The 25,006-nt window shown below is 42.1% G+C and overlaps 1 protein-coding gene across 3 annotated transcripts in view; it reads right to left on the bottom strand.

Annotated features, from left to right (window-relative positions):
- Nucleotides 1-1,029: 1,029 nt before the first annotated feature.
- Nucleotides 1,030-25,006, bottom strand: part of septin5b (septin 5b) — a 31,497-nt gene continuing 7,520 nt past the window's right edge. Inside the window, exons 2-14 of one of the 3 annotated variants that reach the window (XR_014277527.1) lie at nt 21,120-21,254; nt 20,977-20,987; nt 18,124-18,214; nt 15,590-15,676; nt 15,335-15,458; nt 14,886-15,020; nt 14,686-14,803; nt 6,483-6,584; nt 6,136-6,232; nt 5,891-6,026; nt 5,182-5,284; nt 3,386-4,992; nt 1,030-2,237 (exon numbers count right to left, since the gene is read on the bottom strand). Coding sequence is in view for 2 of the 3 variants with exons in the window: in XM_082538156.1 (XP_082394282.1) it covers nt 4,930-4,992; nt 5,182-5,284; nt 5,891-6,026; nt 6,136-6,232; nt 6,483-6,584; nt 14,686-14,803; nt 14,886-15,020; nt 15,335-15,458; nt 15,590-15,676; nt 18,124-18,214; nt 20,977-20,987; nt 21,120-21,162 (1,110 nt within the window). In the remaining variant the exon portion in view is untranslated. Of the gene's footprint in view, nt 4,993-5,181; nt 5,285-5,890; nt 6,027-6,135; nt 6,233-6,482; nt 6,585-14,685; nt 14,804-14,885; nt 15,021-15,334; nt 15,459-15,589; nt 15,677-18,123; nt 18,215-20,976; nt 20,988-21,119; nt 21,400-25,006 lie in introns of those variants that run through there. The other 2 variants (XM_082538156.1, XM_082538157.1) reach the window with 2 other exon arrangements.

The raw sequence follows: 25,006 nt of genomic DNA, 5'->3' as shown, positions 1-25,006 counted from the left end.
CGATACCACCGTAAGGAAGTCCAGCTCCGTCCCCATAACATTACTGGCCTTGCAGGTCAGTTTATTGAATCTGTTGGCATCTGCGACCCTCAACCGGCTTCCCCAGCATGCAACAGCATGCAGGATGGCTCTGGCCACAACAGACTCATAGAAAATCCTGAACATTGTCTGACAGATGTTAAAAGACCTCAGCTGCTTCACAAAATAGAGAGGACTCTGGCCTTTCCTGCAGTGTCCAGGGTTTTTTAAATTCAGTCCAGGTTATTATCAGTGTGTACTCCGAGGTAGTTATAGTCCTCCACAATGCCCAAATCGACCACCTGGATTGAAACAGGGTGACAGGTTTCCTGGTCCTCCGAATGTCCACAATAGATTCCTTGGTCTTTGTCACGCTGCAGATGATTCTGCTCGCACCATGTAACAAAGCAGTAAACCACAGTCCAGTACTCTGTCTCATCACCGTCACCAATGCATCCAACCACTGTAGAGTCATCAGAAAACTTCTGAAGATTGAAGGGCTCTGTTCAGCGACTGTAGTCCTCGGTGTAGAGGGAGAATAATAAAGGGGAGAGGACAGTCCCTTGTGGTCGCCCAATGTTGCTGATCACCTTGTGAGACACACAATGCTGAAAGCGCACATGTTGTGATTTTCCTGTCAGGTAATCAACAATCCAGGACATGTGAGAGGCATGTACCTCCATCGCTTTCAGGCCTGATGGTACTGAATGCACTGGAAAAGTAAAAAAACACAACCCTCACAGTGCTTGCCAGCTGGTCTAGATGGAGGTAGACATGATTGAGCAGGTAGATGATGGTTTCCTTAACTCCAGAGCACTGCTGGTAAGTGAACTGAAGGGGGTCCAGATGTTGGTTGAGCTGAAAAAGTTTAAAGTATGGAGAAAGAGCAACAGAAACAGAAACAGACTGCATGCCAGTTAGTTCATGTGTCTGCAATAACAGACACATGGTAAAATAAGAAGACGGACACAAAAGAATTTTACACAAAAGAATTGTTTTATTTGTACCTATTATGGCCTTGTTATACTGCAAATCACTATGTTACGCTGTTCCTGAAAAGGGCTATGTTATAAAGAAAACTGTATCATCACCACATAATAAAGCTAGTATGTTACAAATATGGGATGTAGAACAATTTTAATTCAGGAAATATTCTCTAAAGCATTTTCAAAACCTCTGACATGACAGTCCATAAAATAACATCCGTAATATGGTAAGCATCAATGTTTCTTACACAGTGAGGATGTCGCCATTTAACCATGAAATTAAAACTAAAATACTGTGTCATTGTTGCACATATGACAATATCATAGTTGTAGTAAATAGTTGTCAAAAGATCCATATAAACAGAAAAAGTAACTGATGAACAACAGACACAAAAAGCCAAACAACACAGCGTTCCTCTAAATCCAAGACAATTTGCATAAAATTAAATCCTCAGTTGAGGACTTATAGCCAAAGACGCTTGGTTTAAAGAAGTACTCTGACTGAGCCTTCTTCCTTTAATGTTTATATTATTCCTCGCACTGGAAGGTTCGCCATCACTTGTCTTATCCTGCAGGTAACATTTGATCTGTGATTTTTTTAAATAACGACAATAGCTTTTTGGATTGAAAAGACTGATGTTTACCAACATATATGTTTTTATTATAACTATATTCTGTTGGTGAGAAACAAAGCGTTGATTCTGTTGGGATTTCTTTGACCCTTTTCCCATATTGTTTTCATCTTTTTACACAGCCAAACACACTGAAACAGTGTTCATCTGTCATAAATTAGAGTTACATGTTAATGATTTATGGTAATATATACAAGCTGATTTTTAATCTTGTGTGGAGATTTCAGTATTCCAAACTTTCGTTCCATATATCTTCCTTATAATGTAAAATCTCTGATGAACATGTTGCAAAAAGAGTGTAGAGCTCTGATATGATGGCTTTTTATTGTTTTTGTACAGTTTCAGTAAAAGTCTCATCAGCTCGATGTATATTTATTTTGACTTTAAATGCATACATAAAACAAAGTTCCAGATGAATCTGACTGATAGTATTATTGCTGTAATTATTATTACCATTACTGTTATTATTATGATAGATATTGCAACTTTTTTGTTACCACAGCAATCATGAAATAGAAATCTGATATTGCAACAGTCCTGTTGTATATAAAACGGAAACTATCTTGCACTGAAATGCAAAAAGGCAACATGAAATATACACCTGGTTAGGGCTGCTCGATTATGGCAAAAATGATAATCACGATTATTTTCACTGAAATTGAGATCACGATTATTTGACGATATTTATTTAACCCTTTAAGACCTACTATAGAACCAAGTCCACCAGAGCTTATATTATTTTTATTTATTTTTTTTACATGCTGTAGTGCCATTTGTGGGAGCATTTCAAGTTGCTATACATCAATACAACTGTTATAGCCCATATTTTAATAATATGTATGCATTAAGTGCATAGTAATTACATAAATTGCAAAAAAGTGCAATAAACTACAAAAAAAATTGAAAATCGCTTTTGTTTTGTTTACATATATTTCTACTTGGAGAAATTTAAGAGGTTTATCCCTCAAAACTTTAAATACAATAAAGTTGCAAAAAATAGTTTCCCACCACAGGAAATTTATTTTGAGTGTCTTCATAGTTTTATTTTGGAGATACAGCAATTTTTATATACTGCAGGAAAAACAAAAAACAATCCTATGATGCAAATTTGCAAAGAAAACAGCATGTGCATCATTTCACTGTGGGAAGTGTTACGAACAGCTGATAGGAACGGCAAAGCGTGTTTCTGGAATATTATGCTTTTGTTCCTGCAAGCGCTTTTTATGCAGTTTTTGCAAAGCTATATGTGGAAGGAAACCGTGACCGAGGACAAGCTGATGGCATCAGATGTAAGTACAACTCCTCCGGTTTCATATGCAAAACAAATTATTGCGCTAGCTTACACGGTTCAGGTTCTACAGGGATTTAAAAATAGTTACGCAAAACGGAGCGTGCTGCTCTGACCGGCTTTAAAGGGTTAACAATGACTTTAAAAAAATAATATAAAATAGTGTGCAACACCACTGAAGTTTTTTTTGTTTTTTTAACTCTTTTCAACCAACGGCAGTCACTCTCCAAATAACTTCTGCTTAGCTTTCTGAGCTTCCCTCGGGTCCTCTTAATCAGCGGTCTCCACCCTTTTTTGCGCCACGGACCGGTTTATGCCCGACAATATTTTCACGGACCGGCCTTTAAGGTGTCGCGGATAAATGAGGGAGGGGCTAATAATCGGCTCAGTCATTTTTAATGATCGTTGAAAGCCCAGATCGTAATCGTGATTAAAATTCGATTAATTGAGCAGCCCTACACCTGGTAACCCACAAGTGATTTTGTCTTACTGGATTCAAGTTGGTCTTAAAGTCAATTTATGACTACCCCTCTATAGTAGTGGCCACTTGGTATTTGATTAAACTAATTGTAACATTTGTTACATACAACAAACTACGAGGACTGCATGAACAGCATGCTCTGCTTGTGGCTCTGTTGGCTCATTCAGGTATATCTTTTTGCCAAACAGTGGAACTGCTTCACCTGTTTTGATGCTGCAGACCAACGCTGATCATTCATTGTGAATGTCATGAAGATGGTTTTATTTTTCTTTGTGTGAGTTTGTAGAAATACCAAATATTCTTAAAAAAAATAACAACATAAAAAGTTATGCCCCCTTTAAATACATGGATTTAAAAAGCATTTTGGCATTATCTTGTTTACCAGGCAACCCTTAAAGAGAGCCTATTTTGCTCATTTCCAGCTTTACTTTTATTTTTCTACAGCTAGGCCAGGTAGGAGGTGGTTCTGTACTCACGTCTGTGTGCGCCAGATGACCACATTATGAAGACCCACTCTCACTGACATCATGCAGAGCCAAAACCAGAGCTCATGTGAGCCTCTGGCCATGTTTAAATAAATAAAATCAGTTGTGTGAACATCGAACACTATAACAGCACTGAAACAAAATAGGTTCCCTTTGACTTTTTAGGATTGATATCTTTTTAGGTTGCACGTTACTCTTCCTACTCATAAATGCCTAGATTATTCACAATGCAAGACAACTGCAGACAGATGTGTAGGAGACTGTAATGTGCTTATTAACTGTACATTATATAAAATATGGATGCACCACCAGGTTAGAAAAGTTCAGCCAATGCAGAAGAGTCTTGATGTGTAATACCCCACCCAACCATCTCTGGGTTTAATAGAAACCCATTTAAAAACATCAGCATGTCCACTCAAATACAAAGTACTTTATATTATAATTTCAGTATTATGGGAAATAAGTTATTAGACTACTCCTGATCCTGAGTCCTGATCAGGACACTGATTATATTAAGCCTGATTAAGCAGATATTAAACCTCAAAGAGCAGTGTGTTTCTCCAGTCAGCATTTCAGTTCCACTCACTGTATCATCTGACCATTGTAGGAAAACCCCACATTCAGAATAAGTATTATTAGTATTGTTATTATATTACCAGCAGCTGTTCCAGCTGTTTGTCAGTCCACAAGTACAGTACAAACAATCAGTGAATAAACTACTTAATTCATTGAGGGCATACATGGAGCATTTCAAGTAAACTAACCATCCCTAAGCCTGTGGTCTAAAAATAACAAAGTGCAAGCTACTCCCTATTGTTTAACATGACTCACTTGGCTAATGACTGTACTTTATCAAACGGCAAAAACATCATGCTGTCATTCATCTACTATATTTTTTGTGACCAGAGTTTAAAGAATTAGGTGAAATATTGACACTGAAGAATTTTTCATCTCAACCCCTAAAAACATGGCATCGGTGAGGGATCACTGCCATCTAAATAAAGATATAAAGGGACAGAGATGCTGTGGGAGAGCGGAGTCACAGTTCCTGTTCATGCATCTGCTGCTGCATCTTCTGAAGCATCTGCTGCATCCTCCTCAGCTACAGACACACCAGATAAACACAAGACAGAGACAGGGGAGCAAGAGGAGCATGAAAGACAGCTTACATAATAACACATATGGGTCATCAATTCACATCAGTGTCTTGCTTATATAACACCCACTGTAATGTATTATTGAGCATCTGAGGTATGTCACAGAGTCACAGAGTCGTGTTTTTGACACTCACTTCTTCATCTTTCGTCTTGATAAGCTTCTCAGCCTCAATATCTGGTGTAGACAATGGCAGAATCGGGTTGGGGCTCTCCACACGCTTATCTGCATTCATCTTACTGTAACAGGACACATAAACATGAGGGATGAGAACAACAGGCTGCCGGCTTCCATTTGTTTCGCAGTCATCCATCACAGTAACACTGGATTTTTTTGTCAGCAAGACAGGAAAATGAGCTAACTCGTTCTTCTGTCTGCAATGGAAGCACAAAGTGTTAAAGCCTTTACTAACAGGATTGTTATCTGATAATAACTTCATTTGAATTATTATGATGGTAGATTCAAATGCAAACAGAAACCAAGGCTACAAAGTAAAATTGATGAGATAACAAGTCAAACTTTTGACTTAGTAATAAAGTCACATAATTTGGCTACGCAACTAATGACACAAAATTATGAGATTAAAAATAAATGTTGTGTTATTAAGTAAAAATGTATACTCACATTTGGAATATACATATATACTGACTGCTCAAGAAAACTTTAAAAAATTACAAGAAAATCATGGTCTTAAGAAGTGTAATGTAATGAAATGAACTTTTTGTCACATACTTTTTGAATATGTCAAAGATCTACTAATCGCCCTGGTTTTGTTCTCCATATCTCAGTTTTACTCATAATTAACCATGTTTTGTGACCATGTGTAGGTTTTGTCAGGTTCACACCTCGTCATGTTCTGGATGCACTGTGCCCTGTAGTTCTCATAGTGACAGTCACTGGTGATGTCCTTCAGGTCGTGCATGTGGGTTCTTATCAGCATGGTTCTCAGCTTCACAAAGTCGCAGTGAGACGGGTTCTCCACTGCACGCAGGACAGGATGAACGTGAGGGTGAATCCAGACAGACTGTTGGCCAATCAGAATTGGGAAAGACAGCCGCACAGCTGCAACCTCCAGTTTAGAGCTGCTTACCCTCCACAATGCCCCAGGGGTAGACTCTCCCTCTCACTCTATGACCTCGAGCTTCTACCACAGTGTTGCTACCAATCACAGCAAACGGCGTGCTCTCCTGCATCACAAGCAGCAGCCACAGAGGAAAGATTCAGATTCCTAATGTCAGAATAAAAGTACAAATACTACTGTTTTATTTAGTGGTACTTCATTCCAAATAAATGTTTTCAATTTCATGTTTTTATTCAGCTAGAAGTAAGATTGTATTGAAGCAGGGGTTAGTTGCAGCTATCATCTGAAAATAGAAAACCATAAAGAAGGAAATTAAAGACGCTGTTTTGGACATATTCAATGTGAATCCTGCTCACCTTCAGCTCTTTATCTTGCTGCTTGAACTCTTCATCCTCATCCGAGTCACAGTGAGGGAACTGATAGATCTTTATCCCATATTTATCGATCTCTTCCCTCACCTGGAAGAAAAAACACATATGAGATGTGGTGGATAGCAGCAGAACCACACACATACATACGCCCACAGAATGAGAAAATTTAGCAAGAAGTCAGTGCCCTTCTGTACTGTATATGAAGGCTTTAGAGAGATGTATGAATCATCCTGCGCTAAAAAGAGCTTCAAAAGATTTGCATGTCATCACAGAACTGGACCACAATTTAGGCTAAATGAGACAAAAATGGATCCTTTATTTTATCATTTTTTGTTATGTATTAGAAAAAACAAATAATAAATCATCAAAAACAACAAAGATTTTTCCAGCTCAGACATCAAAGGTACACTTTTATGAGACAGTGTAGCTGTTGCGTGCTATGCTTGCAGCACCCAATACCAATAAAAAAGTAAATTTGAAAAATTTTGTTTAGGAAATTGTTGATTATTTTGCTACGTAGATTATGCATATCTTCACGAATACTGTTTCTTTGAGTAATTTTGTATTCAGGGCCACAGAAATGTTGTTTAATAGTACTTTATATGTTTTTAACAATTTAATATTTGTTTAATTCCTATGCTTACAATATTATAATGCAATGCTAGCACTAGGCTAAAAAAATGTGTATTGTTTCAGAAAGATGCTAGCTGTGGACTGTCACATAAATAAAGGAAGTAAATGTTCAAATAAATTTGTATTCTTTTGATAATGTGGGTAACAGGGTTGCATCGGTTGAGTGACACTCAGAATAGTCAGAACAGATGAGAAAAACACAAAATATGTCAAAGAGGAGGCCATGAGGTTAACACAGAGCTCAATCATGTCACTTCCTTTTTGTTATGTATTTAATATATACTTTACGTCAGTTTATTTAACATTTATGTGTGTTTTTCTTAGGTTTTTGGTTGATATTTGGTCTCCATTAAAATTACAGTGCCATAATACTAGCAAAAGCATCTCCTAGTGAAAATGCAATGTGAATGCTGAAAATGTGAAGATTTTGCCTGAAAGGTTTAAAAATATTTGAAATATTCAAAGCTCAACTTGCAGAATAAGCTTAATTGCATAAGATTACCAAAAGATCAGCCAGCTTAAGTGTAAAAAACGAGAGTACCAAAACCTGAAAATGTGCTAAACAAAATAAAAAAACATACACAAACTAATCTTAATTTGTAGTCTAAGGAAGACTACGATGACCTGGGTGACTGAGAACCTTCACAGACATAATCTTAATTTGCTTACATTTGTGTAAAGGAAAGAGAAAGACATTTTTTTAATCATTCTCCACCCTCTTAGAGCAGGTGATGTCATCATGCAGTGGAGGAATAAATTCCATTAACTCAGTTTTCATGTTTGTAAAGTTTATTTATGGATGTGAAAGGGATTACTATTGCAAAAAAAGTAATTAAATTACTGTTACTTTCCCATAAGCACGCTGTGTCACTGCGTTACTGAACCGTGATTTTGTTAGTGAGAGTGTCTCATGATAATGACGTAAGCGACGGTCGTGGTAACAGACGTGTGTAGATCAACAATGGATAATATATAGAGTGCGGAGAGAGTACGACCGTGCAGCATTTAAAGCTTAAGTGCTGACATTACTTTGAGTTTGACTCTGTAAAAAGTGTCAAAAACATTAGCGTCCACTGTTCACTGCGTGGGAAGAAAATTTCTTTTTACAGCGAAAAAACTGAGCAAGTACTGAGCACGCTGCCACGGGAATGTGAAATTCACAGAGAGACCCCCGGATACTCCCACTGACATGACCGCTGCAGCACCGGGCAAACCTCCACTGGCTCCACGACTGCTAAACAGGTGAAAATAGATTAAGAAAATAGAAAATAGAGCGACAGGACTCAGAGCCGCAGAGTCTTTGATTTTATTTATTTTCTACTGCGTTTTACTTGCATCTATTTGAAAGATGCAAGTAAAACACAAAACATTATTTTATTTTATGTGCTGGAATATGCAGAAAATAGGTTTAAATGTTAAACAAATTTCTTCAAGTCAAAGACTGTTGCATATAATTTAATTTTTGCTTGATGCAATGTGCATAAGGTTTTTTGTTTTTGTTTTTGTTTTGTTTTTTGCCTGTCCCGTTTGGCTCTTTTGCCATCAGAATTATTGTCTAAAGGCGAAGAAAGATGCCCAACGGATTTACTTTACCAAATTGACCATCCCAGCCTTGCCGTAATGGTCCATTTGATTCACCTTTTATTGTTTATTTTATTTTCATTTGCTGAATACGGGACAGACTTGACTGGGGGAAAGAAGGGGAGAAAGAAAGAGGGAAAGAGAAACAGCTGAGAAGAGGGACGGGGGAGAAGGGCAAAAGACAAAAACCAACAGAATAAGCAGAGAAAAAAAATACATATATCGATCACCTGCTGAGAAAGAAAAAAGAAAACAAGCAGAAGAAAACAAGAGTAATAGAATAAACAACATCACAATGATATATGGGAATATGACAGTAAATACTAAATATTAAACATTATTGTGCAGCACATAAGATCAACAGAACACAGTGTGCTTTGAGGTAGGAGCCAAAAAGGGTGTAGTTTGTGGGTGTGATCACCCGTGTGTACACCTGTGAGCATGGACACGCTTGTTTTTAAAAGGTTCCTTCATGTAATGATCTGCTAGAGCAGGGGTGTCAAACTCAAATGGGCCAGTGGGCCAAAATTCTAAACTGGAACAAAGTCGCGGGCTAACATTAATATTTATTGAAAAAAAAAAAATTCTTCCTCTAGATATAAGAATGAATCTTTTCTTATGGACTCAAACAAGTTTTGCTGAAAAACTGAATATGGAACAAGCAAAGCTTAATACTAAACAATATATATATTAGCTGTATAATACCAGTAGGCCTGCTCCAATAGTAATTTGGTATGGCTTTGCGGGCCAAATGTCATTAGGCTGCGGGCCAAATGTGGCCCGCGGGCCAGAGTTTGACACCTCTGTGCTAGAGGGTGTGGGGGAGCCACAGCCCCGTCCTCCAGGGCATGAAGCAGGTATGGAGGAGATCAAAACTCCAGACATCCAGAGGCCCCCAGAACACAAGAGACCAAGGAAGACCAACAGAGGGGCAGCCGCGCCACTGTCCCAGAAAGAGATGAGGAGAGTCCCAGATGAGGGCTCACTCAGCAGCCGCGGAGCAGAAGCCAGGGGGGGTTGCAGTGACGCGCCCGTGAGCTCCGCCGGCAGCCAGCTGCGCCTGAGTGACCGAGCCCCAGGCCGGGGGCACCCCACCTCCGAAGTGGCCCGAGCGAGCCCCAGGCTCCAGGCCCCGATAAGCGGCCGCCAAGGAGTGAGCCGGTGTGTACCCGGACGCCCATCCCACAAAGAACCTACAATGCACCGATATCCAAGGGAGTCCGCCACCGGCAGGGGAAGTGGTGGGGGAGATAGGCCTCCAAACCTTGGAGGGCCTGAGATGTCCCCAGAGAGGTGGCGTCTGATACCCAACCTGATGCTTCAAGATGGCGCCGAGTATGGCAGCCTCGTCGCGAGCTCCCCCAAGCAACGGCTTTCTTCTGTGTTTAATTTTACTTTTCCTTTATTTTTTCACGAGCAGCACTTGTCTCCTTGTGTACGACCGACAAACCTTACTGGACATAAAAGACGGTCTTTCTTATAACTTTCCGGAGTTCAAGTTTTGCAACACGGACGCTCCGTTTGCAGACCCCCCATTCATCTCACCTGAGACGCCTTTGTTCTCTGGCCCTGGAGGCCGCAAACGCCGACGCAGAGGGAGAAGATCTGGCGTTCTGGTTCGACTGAGACGGCGCACTTACAGACCACCGTTACCCAGTTTATTACTGGCTAATATGCAGTCTCTGGAGAACAAGCTGTGCGAGCTTCGGGCATGGATCTCATTCCAGCGAGAGATGCGGGACTGCTGCGTGATCTGCCTCACAGAAACCTGGCTATCGGACAAAGTACCGGACTCCGCAATACAACTGCCGGGGTTCTCTGTGCACCGCGCGGACAGGTCACAGGATCTTACTGGGAAAAGCAGAGGCGGTGGTGTGTGTTTCATGATCAACAACAGCTGGTGTGATTATGCGAACGTGCACCCGGTCAAATCCTTCTGCTCACCGGACCTGGAGTACCTGATGATTAAGTGCCGGCCATTCTGGCTACCGAGGGAATTTACAGCAGTGATTATTACGGCTGTTTACATTCCCCCACAAGCCGACACTGACCGAGCACTCAGGGAACTGTACAGCGCGATCAGCAGCGAGGAAACCGCACACCCAGAGGCAGCGTTTATCACAGCCGGAGACTTTAATAAGGGAAACCTGAAGAAAGTCTCACCAAAACTCCATCAACACATCCTTTTCAACACACGTGGAAACCGGCAACTCGACCACTGTTACACCTCTTTCCGGGATGCGTACAAAGCCCTCCCCCGCGCCCCATTCGGCCAATCAGATCACTGCTCCATCCTGCTCCTGCCCGCCTACAGGCAGAAGCTGAAACAGGAAGCTCCAACCCGGAGGGCGGTGCACTGTTGGACGGACCAATCGGAGTCTGCGCTGCGGGACTGTTTTGATCACGCGGACTGGGAAATGTTTCACGTGGCCGCCAGAGACATTGATGAATACACAGACTCAGTCTGTGGATTTATCAGGAAATGCGTGGAAGATGTCGTCCCATCCAGAACAGTCAAATCCTTCCCAAATCAAAAACCCTGGATTAACGGAGATGTTCGCGCGGCACTGGCGGCACGGAACACCGCCTTTGCCTCCGCGAACACATCGGACTACAAACACGCACATTACCAACTCCGGAAGACGATCAAAGCAGCCAAACGTGAGTACAGGGACAGGGTGGAGCAACAGTTTGACAACCCTCGGAGTATGTGGCAGGGACTAAACACGATCACAGACTTTAGAGGGAAAACCAGCACACCGCAGACCACGGCCTCTCTGTGTGAGGATCTAAACGTATTCTACGCTAGATTCGACACAGCGAACACCATGAGACCGGACAGTGTGCGCACCGCGGATGACGTCAGTGCGCACACTGTGTCTGAGGAGGATGTGCGGAAGTGCTTCAGGAAGGTGAACGCACGCAAAGCTACTGGTCCGGACGGGATTCCCGGCCGCGTCCTCAAGTCATGCGTGGCTCAGCTGGCTGGAGTGTTCACACACATCTTCAACCTTTCCCTCTCTCTGTCTGTAGTCCCAGCCCGCTTCAAAATGGCCACCATTGTCCCTGTACCCAAATCCTCCACCATCTCCTCATTGAACGACTGGCGACCTGTAGCCCTGACCCCCATCGTAAGCAAATGCTTCGAGAAGCTGGTCAGGGACTTCATCTGCTCTGCACTACCCGACTCACTGGACCCTCTACAGTTTGCATACCGCCACAACAGGTCCACTGATGATGCCATAGCCCTGACACTACACACTGCCCTGTCACACCTGGAGAAGAGAGACACGTATGTGAGAATGCTGTTTGTAGATTACAGCTCAGCATTCAATACCATCGTTCCCTCGAAGCTGGACAGGAAACTGCAGGATCTAGGACTGAGCAGCTCCCTCTGCAGCTGGATCCTTAGCTTCCTGTCTGACAGACGCCAGGTGGTCAGACTGGGCAGCATCACCTCATCCCCCATCACACTGAACACTGGTGCTCCACAGGGGTGTGTACTGAGCCCTCTCCTATACTCACTCTACACCTACGACTGCACAGCCACTAACAGCTCCAACATCATTGTGAAGTTTGCGGACGACACTACAGTGGTGGGTCTTATCACCAACGGTGATGAGACGGCTTACAGGGAGGAGGTCAGCGCCCTGACCCACTCACACAACCATCTCACCCTCAACGTCGCAAAGACAAAGGAGTTGATAGTGGACTTCCGGAGGTGCAGAGAAGTACACACCCCCATCACCATCAACGGCGCTGCTGTGGAGAGAGTGAGCAGCTTCCGGTTCCTTGGCGTACATCTGGCTGAGGATCTTACGTGGTCAGTACACACAAACAAAACAGTGAAGAAGGCGCAGCAGCGCCTCTTCTTTCTCAGGAGACTGAAAAGATTCGGCATGAGCCCCCGCATCCTCAGGACCTTCTATCGCTGTGCCATTGAGAGCATCCTCACTGGATGCATCACCACCTGGTATGGCAACAGCACCGCCTACAACTGCAAAGCTCTCCAGCGAGTAGTGCGGTGCTCTGAACGGATAATTGGAGGTGAGCTTCCCTCCCTCCAAGACATCTACAGGAAGCGGTGCCTGAGGAAAGCGGGGAGGATCATCAAGGACTCCAGTCACCCCAGCCATAAACTGTTCAGACTGCTTCCATCAGGAAGGAGGTTCTGCAGCATCCGGTCCCGTACCAGCAGACTGAGAGACAGCTTTTTCCATCAGGCCATCAGACTGCTGAACACGTCATAGACACCTCAGCTTCACTACTGGAACTTCAACATTATGCACTCCACACTGTATATAAATGCCACTTGTTTTGCACATATTCAACTCTGTATATTTTATATATTTTATTATTATTATTATTATTATATTTTATTTTTTTACTATTTAATTTGTAAAAATGTGTATACACACACACACACACACACACACACACACACACACGTAGGAAAATATTTAGTATACACATCCAGAAATGCATACACTATTATATATTGTACATATATTTATTAGTTTCAGGTTGGCCATTCTTGTATTTTGCTCGTTTGTGTTGTTGTGTTTGCACATCTCTGTTGCTTGTGGGGCTCGCACACAAGAATTTCACTCGTATGTGCTGTGCCAGTGTGCCTGCACATGTGATGTGACAATAAAAAGTGATTTGATTTGATTTGATTTGATTTGACATATAGACACAGAAATACAGGCACACACAGACACAAACATCCATCCCCACCCTCATGCTCTCATATGCACTTACTCCACACTCAACCAACGTGGAGACAGACATAAAGAGACGCTGTACACACGATCACACTCCCCAAGCGTACTCTACAAACCGGGTCTAGGTACCCTTGCCCCTGGAGGGGGGAACTGCACCCAGACCCAGGTGGTGTTACCCTTTTCCCTGCGGTGGGGAGAGGCAGACCACCCCGACTCCGCAGCAGCAGGGAGGCCCCACACACTCCAGACCCCAGTCGGACGGCCAACTCCTCCTCCTAGCCCCCCTGCTCCAGCAGGCTGCAGAGAACGGGGGTGAGAGAAGACTCCAAACCTCCCTCCACCCGCTCATTGTAGTGTTGATGCATGTGTGTTCTAAGGTGCATTTAAAACCCAGGAGGGCATGGAGCTACCTGCCAGAGAGCAGCAGGTAAGCGCATAGCCCCTCCTGATAGCCCTCAATGTCTACGTGTATTTAAAATTGAGAGGTGGGCAGCGACGCCAGGGGTGAGGTGTACACCCTGATGGTAATTTGGACTCCGTGATTGTGCCCACCCCCAAGATCCTATATGTATGTGTTATGAGAGTGTGAGTAATGTGAATGTCTAAGTTGTGGGATAAAATTGAGGCAGAGGCAGCCAGAAGGGGACAGAGGGGGGGGGTAGCCTCCTCTGCACCCTGGTGACATACCCCTACTCCAAGGCCCTGCATGTGTGGGTGGTTGTGGTGGAGCGGGAAGAGGGAGGCAGCTGGATAATGTGCATAAGGTTAAAGGATTAAAACTAATAAAACAAGTTTTAAAAAGAGACTTTTTCATTTGATTACATTTTGTATGATGGATTATTCAGAAAAAGTAGAATTGGGCTGAAAGGTCTATTGCTTTATTACCTATTCAGGTTGTGTATCATGTTTTTAATTTTGTTTTACAGTAGGTAATGACATCATGCAGTGGTGGGGAAAATGCCATGAAAAACGAAACTCTTCAGAAAACTTAAACTGTAACTTATAAGTTAGGGTGGATTTAAAGAGGATTGAAAGATTTCTCCATTAATTTGTCTGTAACATGAAGTATGCAGAATTGGTTAAGTGCTAGTTAAGGATCTCAGTAATGTGAATTTTTGAACAGCATTCACATTAATTTGGGACTTTTCATTTATTTTACAGTGAAAATACTTCAGCATAAATTCACTTTTTATTTTCCACATATAAAGCTGTCATAATTGCAGTGAAATCATGTGTCTTTATGATCTTACCCTTTCTTTGAGTTTCTTTATCTCAAAGGGAGTGAGGCAGTCAGCTTTAGCGATGAGAGGAACCACATTAACTTTATCCTGCAGGGCCTTCATGAACTCTATATCAACAGGATGAAGCCTGCAGGAAGATACGAACTTCCCTGAATCTGTGTACGATACATGTGTGCATATGTGTGTGTAAGAAAATATATATATATTACCCATGTCCGAATGGGGGTATGAAGTAGAGGCAGCAGTGCACTCTGTTGTCCTGGATGTTCTTCCTGTTGAGTCCGCTCTCATCTCTGAAGTACTGTTCAAACTGCTGGTCGATATAATCTGTAATGGGCCTCCAGCTAGAAAATAACGGCATATTTGCATATTTACATGTTTTGCTAAAAAACTGATCTACTTTTCTAAAGAGTCATTTTGATCTCGAAGGTGGTTTGCTTAGCTTACAGTAATAGCAGGTTTGTGTCTGTCTGAGCTAGCTTACCCAGTTCATTCACTCAAACATGGTCCAAAGCAGACAATCTGACCATATGAAAGGAGAGTCTACGTGGACTTTACTTAATAAGTAAAGTCCACTTTACTTAGAAAAATAAGAGGGCTTCTTCCATTTGATGTTTATCACCATGCTCATCTTGTTCGGTACAAACTCAACCCTTACCACGCCGTGTTGTTGACAGCATCTCCAAATCCTGGGGTGTCCACAACTGTAAGTTTCAATTTCACCCCCTTTTCCTCAATGTCCACAGTGTGCTTTGTGATTTCCACTGTCTGACTGATGCGCTCTTCGGGGCAAAACAACAAACAGATATGGATATTAAACCAGAGAGTTATACAATGACTCTGTAGTCACTGTATAACTGATGAAAGAAACAAGAAGAATGGTGTGAAGACGTCTGATAGATTAGTCACTCACCTTCAGCGTTGAGCAGCTTTCTGTCTTTATGAAGATCAGTGAGGAAAAGGCTGTTCACCAGAGTGGATTTACCTAGGCCAGACTCACCTGTAGGATACATATTGATCATTACATCAGTGTAACATGCTCACTGTCACATGGAAACTAATTTTATTGTCAGTTAAAGCAAGGGAGTAAAACTTGTGTTATTAATTAGTGTGGCTCGGATAAAGATTATCTGGGCCAATTGTTGTGAAGACTGAAATTTCTGGTGCTTGAATCTGCGATTTGACATGTTTACAGCAACGCTTTTTGCAGCTCATCTACCCCTCAAATAGTCTCGCACACCAAAACAAATCCCTACCCTAATGAGGACACACGCATGATCTTTCTCTTAGAATGTAGGTATGAACAAAGTCAATAGCACAAAGCAAATATAAAAACCAGCAGAAAGACACTTTAAAGTGATCACTACGGTGATTCCACCTTAGAAACATAAACAGGTAGAAACAGAGGATGCAGTCCGACTGCTCATCAGTTTGTTGTTACCTTTTGAAGTTCACAGTCTGGTTGCTGGGCTGGGGTCAGCATTCCCTCAGCTTTTCCTCAGCCTGCACCACTATTACCTCCTTCAGCACAAAACTGAACTCAGTTGATTGTAGTGCATGTACAAGTAGAATCAATAAGCGGGCTCGATAGGCAAACAGACTAGCAATTCCAAGAAATTGAACTACTGGGTACTGGTTCTTTACAAGAGCCGGTTCTCGATTTCCATTCCAATTTTGGTGTGTGTCTGCACATTACCAAAGTGATAGTTAAATCACACAAGCATATCCAGCATATAATTGAAGTGCAATCTCTCAGCCTTAACTCAAGGGCTTTAGCAAAAGATTTGTATTAATTAACTTTTCTGTTTTATTACTCAGTTACTTGCCATTAAATATCATTTATCGTCAGGGGGTTGCAGCCATATAGTTTATGGATGCAGGTGGCTATTGAAGTTTGCTAGCATTAGCTGATAAGCTAGCACTTAAGAGCCTGTTATCCAAATAAGGCCATTTCTGGTTCCAAAAAATGCAATAGCCATCTTTTATTTGCAGTCTGTGCGATACACACATTGAGCATTTATTTCTCAACTGATCAGGTAATCTCCAAAGCTATTCCTTAACAGGCAATATCAATTTCCCTCTGTCCTTAATAACAGGACTGTGGGTCAGATATCCATGCAACATGGATAACATGGATCAACACCTAGTCTATAAGGCGCCCAGGAGGCATTCTCATTAGATACCTGAAGCACTTTGCTTATTTCCTTTCAATGTGGAGGAGTAGCAACTTCTCTGTCTAATGCTGAGCAAATATACTTTTTGATGTTTTCTACTGCTTGTAGTCATAATCTCTTTCTTTCTACTCTTCACCACCCTGAGCTTGTGGCCATGGGTAAAAATGTAGATTGATCACCACAACAGACTGCAGAAGATACACCAATCAATCTGTCAGTCTTCAATCCACATTACCTCACTCATGAACAAGACCCTGAGAAAAGAACAGCAACTCATCCCCAACCGAGAGGGAGCTTTCCACCTTTTTCCAGTTTAGAACGATGGCCTTACGCTTGAAGCTGCTACTTCTTATTCCAGCAGTTCACACTCAGCTGCAAGTCTCTCAAGTGCAAGCTGAGGTCATGGTTCAATGAAGCCAACAGAACTACATCATCTCCAATAAGTCGAGATGATATATTAAGACCACAAAACCCAACATCCTCTACCTCTTGGCTGCACCTGAAAATGATGAACAGAACTGGTGACAGAAGACAGTCTTGGTGGAGTCCAGTACCACTGGGAATGAGTCTGACTTACTGCTAGCAATAAAAAACAAGCTGTTACTACACCAAGCTCCCACAACAATGTGCATGATACCTCACATGAACTTTGATGGCTGTGAGTTCTGGCCCTGATATGTTGATGGACATATTCTGAAATGCCCACATATATACTAGGTCTGTGAAGGTTCTCAGTCATCCAGGATCCAGGTCATCGTAGTCAAAGGAGCTTGCAAAGAAAAGCGTCTGGACTTCTTTAAGTTGCTTGAAGACGTTTCACCTCTCATCCGAGAAGCTTCTTCAGTTCTAAGGTCAAATGGTGGCAATTTCACACCTTGGCTCAGGCGATTAGAGGATCATCAGGGGGTCCTTTTGTCCCTCTTTGGGGGGATACTCCCACTAGGTTTAAATCTGGGACTCCCCACCATTTGACCTTAGAACTGAAGAAGCTTCTCAGATGAGAGGTGAAACGTCTTCAAGCAACTTAAAGAAGTCCAGACGCTTTTCTTTGCAAGCTCCTTTGACCACATATATACTAACTAGTCAAAGTTTTTAAATAAAATGTGACAGACTACTGTTAACCTTTTGCCTATAATATGTAGCTTGTTAGATGGCAATTCATATTTAAACAGGCTGTGCAGAAAGTGTAATGTGAAAGTTTGATGTAATGACATCCTGTCTTGGTTTGACACTTTTGGTGCATGACAAAGTTGTGTCCTTTTAAACCTCGTACCTGCAACCAAGAGTGTGAAGTCAAAGCCTTTTTTCACTGACTTCCTGTGCAACTGGTTGGGCAGTGTGGCAAAACCAACATATTCTTTTTCCTGGAAACAACCACACAGATAGAAAACAAAGCAGCAGTCGTTAACCCAGAAACTTTGGTTGACAAAGAACCACCTGTGTACACCAACACAGTGGATTTCAACTCAAACAAACAAGATGTGATTGAAGTGCAGATTTTTCAGCTTTAATTTAAAGGCTTAAACATCTTTCTCGGGCAATAACGAGTACAATATGCTTTATGTCTTAAAGATATGCCTATAGTTTAACTAGTCGGTATATGTCATCGAGCTTCATAGAAAGATAAAGTTGGGTATCATTTGCATAGCAACAAATATGTATGCTATGACTTTTATTGATACTTCCTTAGGGAAGCATGTATAAAGCAAAACAGAAATGGCCCCAGCATAGAACCCTGTGGAACTCCATGACTGACATCTGTGTGTGAATAAGATCCCCCATTTACATGAACAAACTGTAGCTTGTCTTATTATACGTGCAAAATCTCCAAGTATTCATAATACAGTATAGCAGGCAGTTGTTTCACAACAGGAGGGGGTGGAGAGAGTGTACAGTGCAGAGGCATACACGTATCTGGAAAGATGGGTGAAAAGGAACAAGAACCTTCAAACAGAGGCTTGAAAGAGACAGATGTCTCTGATATGAACTCAGTAGCAGGTCAAATATAAATCCAGGCTCTCCCATCATACATTAGATTTTCTCCAAATGTTTTCATCTGAGGATATTACAAGCTTTTAATATCAAATCTTATACACAGTGCATTAGCTGTGTTACTGAGCAGAGGTGGTTCTGAAGTTGGAGAATGTTTCTGTGTGTGTGTGTGTGTGTGTGTGTGTGTGTGTGTGTGTGTGTGTGTGTGTGTGTGTGTGTGTGTGTGTGTGTGTGTGTGTGTTACTGCTTTGCTTGCATATTGACAGTTTGTCTGTGAATGTGTTTGTAAGTCACACCCACACACAGATCATAAAATACAGAGATGCAGACTGCTGCGTCTGTGTCGGCTGCTCTGACTCAGCCTCAGCGCTGCTGTCCAACATGGCACCACAGCAGAAAACAGTGAAGCAGGATGAAGGCAAAAAAAATCAATTATTAACCACTCGTGGGATTTTGTAAATATAAATCTGAAAATAAAGAGTGAAGAGCGGATGCTGTATGTAAGAGCTGTCAGAATATCTTTTTGTGAAAATATCAGCTGCAGGGGAGGGGTGTAGCGGCAGTTCAGGGGGCATGGCTAGGGGAGGCTGGTCAACATACACCTGGAAGTAATTGTGGGATTTCACGACTCCTACTTCCTCCTAACAGTAGATGCTGGAGAGGGGTGCTGAGCCGTAAGCAGGAAGCAGTAACAGAGAGACAGGATGATAAGCCAGACACTGTTGGCCTGTGAAAATCACTGTGCTCGTGTGCATAGTGTAAATAAACTTGTCATCACTGCAACTCTTTGGCTGAGTATCAGGTCGTTATGCTACAAAAATGTTCCCTGAATCTCTGAAAAGCAGTCATTTACCAAACTGCACCAAATTTCACAGTAACATATTACAGTGGCTAAAGAGACTAACATAAAGTGATAAGAAACATTTTTGGAGTTGAATTCCTTGATTATGTTATGAAATTTTCATCCAAATCATCTATGTTAACTATTTTTCAGCTTTGAACAGCTTGTTACAAAAAAACACACATCTTCTGACTTGTGACTAAGGATGTAGTCCACTCAAATTAGCTCTATGCTCTCATGCTTGGACACTAAAAAATGAACTTGATTCCTAGGTCATAAAAATTGTTCTTTATCTCATACTGAATTCATCCTCCAGATGCTCCATAACATCCTCCTTTAAGCTAATTTACTTTTCATTGACTGTGTGTTAGAAAAAGGAGGTTTGAACAATATAGGATGATTTTTCCAAGTTCGGAGATTGGGCTGGATATTCCTAATATGGTCATCTCAGTCACACAGCTCTGGATGAGCACAGACGCTAGACCCACATGCTGTCAAAACTTATCTATACAAGGGGCACTCTGAACAAAGGTGGGTTAAAGGGGAAGAAACTGAAATAACTTTTCAATTCACTACCACCATAGTTAGCTGAAATAATTAGCTAATCCAGTTGTACAGGATGTTTTCTAAGCAGAAATGGCAAAACCTCTGTAATTCTAGCTTCTTAGTGCAAGGGTTTGGTTTTTGTTTTTGTTTTTTTTCTGTTTCACATCACTCAGGATTAACTCGGGATCTTTAAGACTTGGAAAAGCCCAAGATGTGGAGACGTCACTGGACTAAACAGACTGACTCATTACTGAAACATTTTAATTTTTATTAAAAACTTTGACAGCCCTGCGAATGAAAGAAAGAAAAAGGCCCAAATACTGAGAAGCTGGACTCAATGAGATGATGACCAGACCAGCATAAAAGACCAAAAGTGTTCACAGAGCTGTCCAGCAGAGCTATGCTTACAGATGTGTGCAGATGTTACAAACTGCCCCCCTCCCTGCCAAGACTGCCCTATATTATTTATGTTATTTTTCCCCACTCTGTGAAAAAATTCTTGGAGGCACCCATGCAGAAGTGGGGTCTCTGTTACTGCTGACCTGTAATATGCAGCGTCGTTGCTGCATATGCCACTGATCTTTAAGACAGGAAGAAGCGTCAGGAAATACTACAGCATTTCACCCGTGCAGGTGCTGCGCAGAATAGGGCTTTTATTTTGTAAGTCATGTATATATAAACACACACACACACACACACACACACACACACACACACACACACACTTATCTGCTGTGTGCCTCTTACCTCTCCATCATCTGAGACGTGAAGCCAAATTCCATCAGACACGAGGCAGGGATGGCAGGAGGAGAGAATCCGAGCAAACACACGTTAAAACGCTCACGCGCGTCATGGAGGCACCACTAAGCAGCCTTGCTGAGAAAGCTTACCTGTCTGGGGCGCGCGGCTCTTGTACCTGCTGTCGGCAGTCATGCTGGACACAGCTGGTGGAAGATGCGTCCGGAGTGAATGAGAGAGGAGGGTCTGAGCCGTAGCTCAGTGGGCGGAGGGCTTCAGCACGAGCTCTGACATGTGCAGAAGTAAGAAATCATAAGACATAAAATACATAAAACCCTCTGTCGTCGTGTTCTACTCTCTCTCCCGCAGGTTTGCAGCATATTTATTGTGTAGAGGAAAAAAATGGATTGCAGTTCACGTGAAACCCCAGGGGGAGGCGCCACAACCCCATTATTGCGCAAAGAACGTCACTTTCTATGTCATCTGTCCCCCATTCCACTGTCATTTGTCCCCTTGACCCACATTTTGAGATGATGTGCCCCTGCTTTTAATAGGTACGTCCGGCAGAGTAGGCTGCCTTTGTGGGTCAAGCGCAGGTGAGCAGATCAGCCTGCTCTGCTGTGCCCACATGCGACTCACAGTCACGTGACACTGGCTACACATTTCGGCCAGTGTGATAAATGAGTACAGAAAATGCAGCTCCAGTAAACAATTGATTACTGGACGAACAGACTCAGGTATCACGTGACAGTTAAAAAAGAGAGGGGGGGGGGGGGGGTGTGATGGCATTAAATGCATCGATGCTCTCAGAAAGACTGTGCTGCTTTCAAAGAATGATTGTCACTTTGTTGGTGAGTCAGTGTGATATCAGGTTACTTTGCATCTTTCGCTTGGAGGAGTGTGAATGTGCATATTGAACAGGTATGAATAGGGTTGCCAACCGTCCCTTAAAAAACGGAATCGTCCCGTATTTAGAAACAAAAGTACACGTCCCGTATTGAGCTAATAAGGGACGCACTTTGTCCCGTAATACAGTGAGAATCAAAAGTAGTCTATAACTTTTAATGGAATTAACGCTTTGTTTGAAAACATAATTCCCAGCCCCTCTCCTGCTTTGTGACCAATGAGCTGACAGCACACTTATGACAATTCGAGTATGACAATTCAGATTACCGCTCATCTCATTGGTCGAGGAAAGGTCGCTTGCGGAGAAAATACCGGAAGACAACAGATGACCACAACAACAAGCATGGCCAACAGGGAAACAAACGCCGACACTGCGGTGCACGTCTCGGATGACAGTACACCTAAAGCTGGGCAGACACTGCGATTTTTTTCAGTCACGTTATTCAGCTCTTGCTCAAACTGCACGATTGACTCGCAGGGATTAGAAGTTTGCAGGTCACGATGCAGGGTCTCACACTATACGGCCCGATGCTCTGATGCGACCTGAGTGCTCACACTGTGCCAACATAACATGAAGGTTATAACAGAAAATCTGTCGCTCGCTCTCTCTGTCTCTCACTCACACAGACACACCACCACTATCAACTTTGCTAAATTGCTAATGAAAAACATGATCAGGCAGCTGTGATTAAGCAGCAGTGTAAATCCAACTATTTTCACGGTTGTTGTGGTCGTGATAATTTTGTGATGCCACATCGAAAAGGCTCGGATGAGCTTTCCAAAGTTCTACAAGTGCCTCCATCACTTGTGTCCAGATCACACGCTGCACAGCCGTGCTGCGCCGTCTTTTTCACCGATGTTTACGTGTTTGCGCATGAGCAGTGTGAGCGGCTGTGGTGACACCCTCACGAGCGATTGATGATCGGGAGCTGGTCGTGAGGTGTTAATCGCTTCTCGTTACCCCACGTATACTACACGATGCACGATGAAGGCCAAAATCGGGCCGATCACCAAATCGGTCGCACGACTCAAAAATCGGCTCAAAATGGGCCAAAAATCGCACAGTGTAAGCCCAGCGTTAGAGCAGCAATGTTTGTTCCCCTCAGAGAAAGAAAAGAAAAAAGGCTGCAAAAGTACAGGGAGGACTGGGAAAAGGAAAACACCTGGCTGGGAAAGTGCACGATAACACCTATAAAGCGCACTGCACTGTGTGCCGGCGCACTTTTTCCATAGGCATGCTTCTAGTGGTGGGCACAAGAAGAACATGAGGGGCGTGAAAGCTCGGGGAACCCTTAACCAATTTTTTGTCCACCAGGCCACGGCAGAAGCAGATATGGTATGTAAACACTGGTTTGTTGTTTAAACCCTCTGGTTAAGGTTAATATGGGCATGTGCGGTGAATATCAGCGCTATGTGGCCAGAAGTGTGATAATATCATTTATTTTGTGTAATAAACAACTGCAAGGATGGATGATTACAACAAATAGATGAATAATACATAAAAGTAATACATAGATGAATAATGATGATGAGTTAAGATGCGTAATCATGGGAACAAGCGGGTTTACAAACAGGAGCAGCTGATTAGCATTAGAAAAGCTGAAATAATACCTCAACTGAAGCCAATTGTACTAAATGCACTATATGTGCACTGTTACAAGAATATTTTTCGTTCTATTGCTTTCTATTAATTTATATAATTTTAAGTTAAGCAGGACAGAGTTCTTTTAAAGAAAGATTTACTTATATTCTCAAAAGTTAAGCATGACAGGCTTCTGTTTAAGAAAGAGACCTGTTTTACTGTGTTAATGTTGTCATTTTGAGCTAAAAATAAATGGCTAAATGATCATTTGTTTCACATGTGTTCATATCACAAAGAATATGCATCTGCTTAAATCAAATTCAAGTCAAATGGTTAAAAAATAATTTCACACACACAAAAAAAGAGCTACCACACTGGGAAGGGTGAAGACAACTGGGTTGCCCGGCCCTGGCCACGAGGTGTCCCTTATTTATTTTTCAGGGAGTTGGCAACCCTATGAGTCAGTGTGATATCAGGTTACTTTGCATCTTTCGCTTGGAGGAGTGTGAATGTGCATATTGAACAGGTATGAACAAAATACAAACCTGTGCCTCCTAAATGCAGCGGCTCCCAGCCCAGGGATTTAGGCTTTCAAAGGGTCAAACCTATCACTGCAAGGTTGACCAGCTGGAGAGAAAGCTAACAAAAAAATCCAAGTGTGGAGTAATTTATTGTAGGGTTGTTTTTTAATGAAATGCTAGGAATTTCAGTTAAGTGAAAAATGATTACCACTGTAGTGAAAATGGTAAATGGTAAATGGCCTGTATTTATATAGCACTTTTTACTAGTCCCTAAGGACCCCAAAGTGCTTTACATATCCAGTCATCCACCCATTCACGCACACATTCACACACTGGTGATGGCAAGCTACATTGTAGCCACAGCCACCCTGGGGCGCACTGACAATATATGTTTAGCTTTATCCTTTCTTTAATTTCATTTTTAGCACTCATCATCTACTGTGCCAGGGGTGTCTGTATATTATTTAAATGACTGGGGATCACCATTTTGACCTTAAGGTCAGAGATGCAACATAATAACCTAGAGCTCAGTGATTTAATCCCTGCTTGAAGAAAATACCATGAAAACACCATTACAGAGCGCACACTTCTAAACTGAAAGTGCACCACTAAGACCTCTGATAAGTTTGCTACTGAACACAGAAACTGTATTAATGTTTAGTGAAATTTAAATACATTTTGTATTAAAATCATTTTTTTGTTTAAAACAGTCATTTAATTATATTTTAATGGCATTTTCATTTAAAATGCAAAGTGGAATGAGTATGCTGTTGTTCTGTGTGGCAGTTCTTTACATTGATTTTATTATATTAATTGAATCAGTTCCCAAAAAGCACTGTTGAACTGCTCGCATGGCTTATAGGGCACTGCCTAAAGTGACCGTCAGGTGTCACAGCTATACTTACTGAGAGAAAAATAACAAAAAAACAATTTAAAAAATCCAGAAAAATGCATTTTCATGAGCGCCACAGGGGGGATTTTGTCCCACACCTCTTTGCAGATCCTCTCCAAGTCATTAGTGTTTCATGGT

The sequence above is a fragment of the Aulonocara stuartgranti genome (genome assembly GCF_965226115.1).
Source record: "Aulonocara stuartgranti genome assembly, chromosome: 7".
In the NCBI taxonomy this organism is placed as follows: Eukaryota; Metazoa; Chordata; class Actinopteri; order Cichliformes; family Cichlidae; genus Aulonocara; species Aulonocara stuartgranti.
The sequence above is the reverse complement of the archived record's forward strand: the minus strand, read 5'-3'. Positions and strand labels throughout refer to the sequence as shown.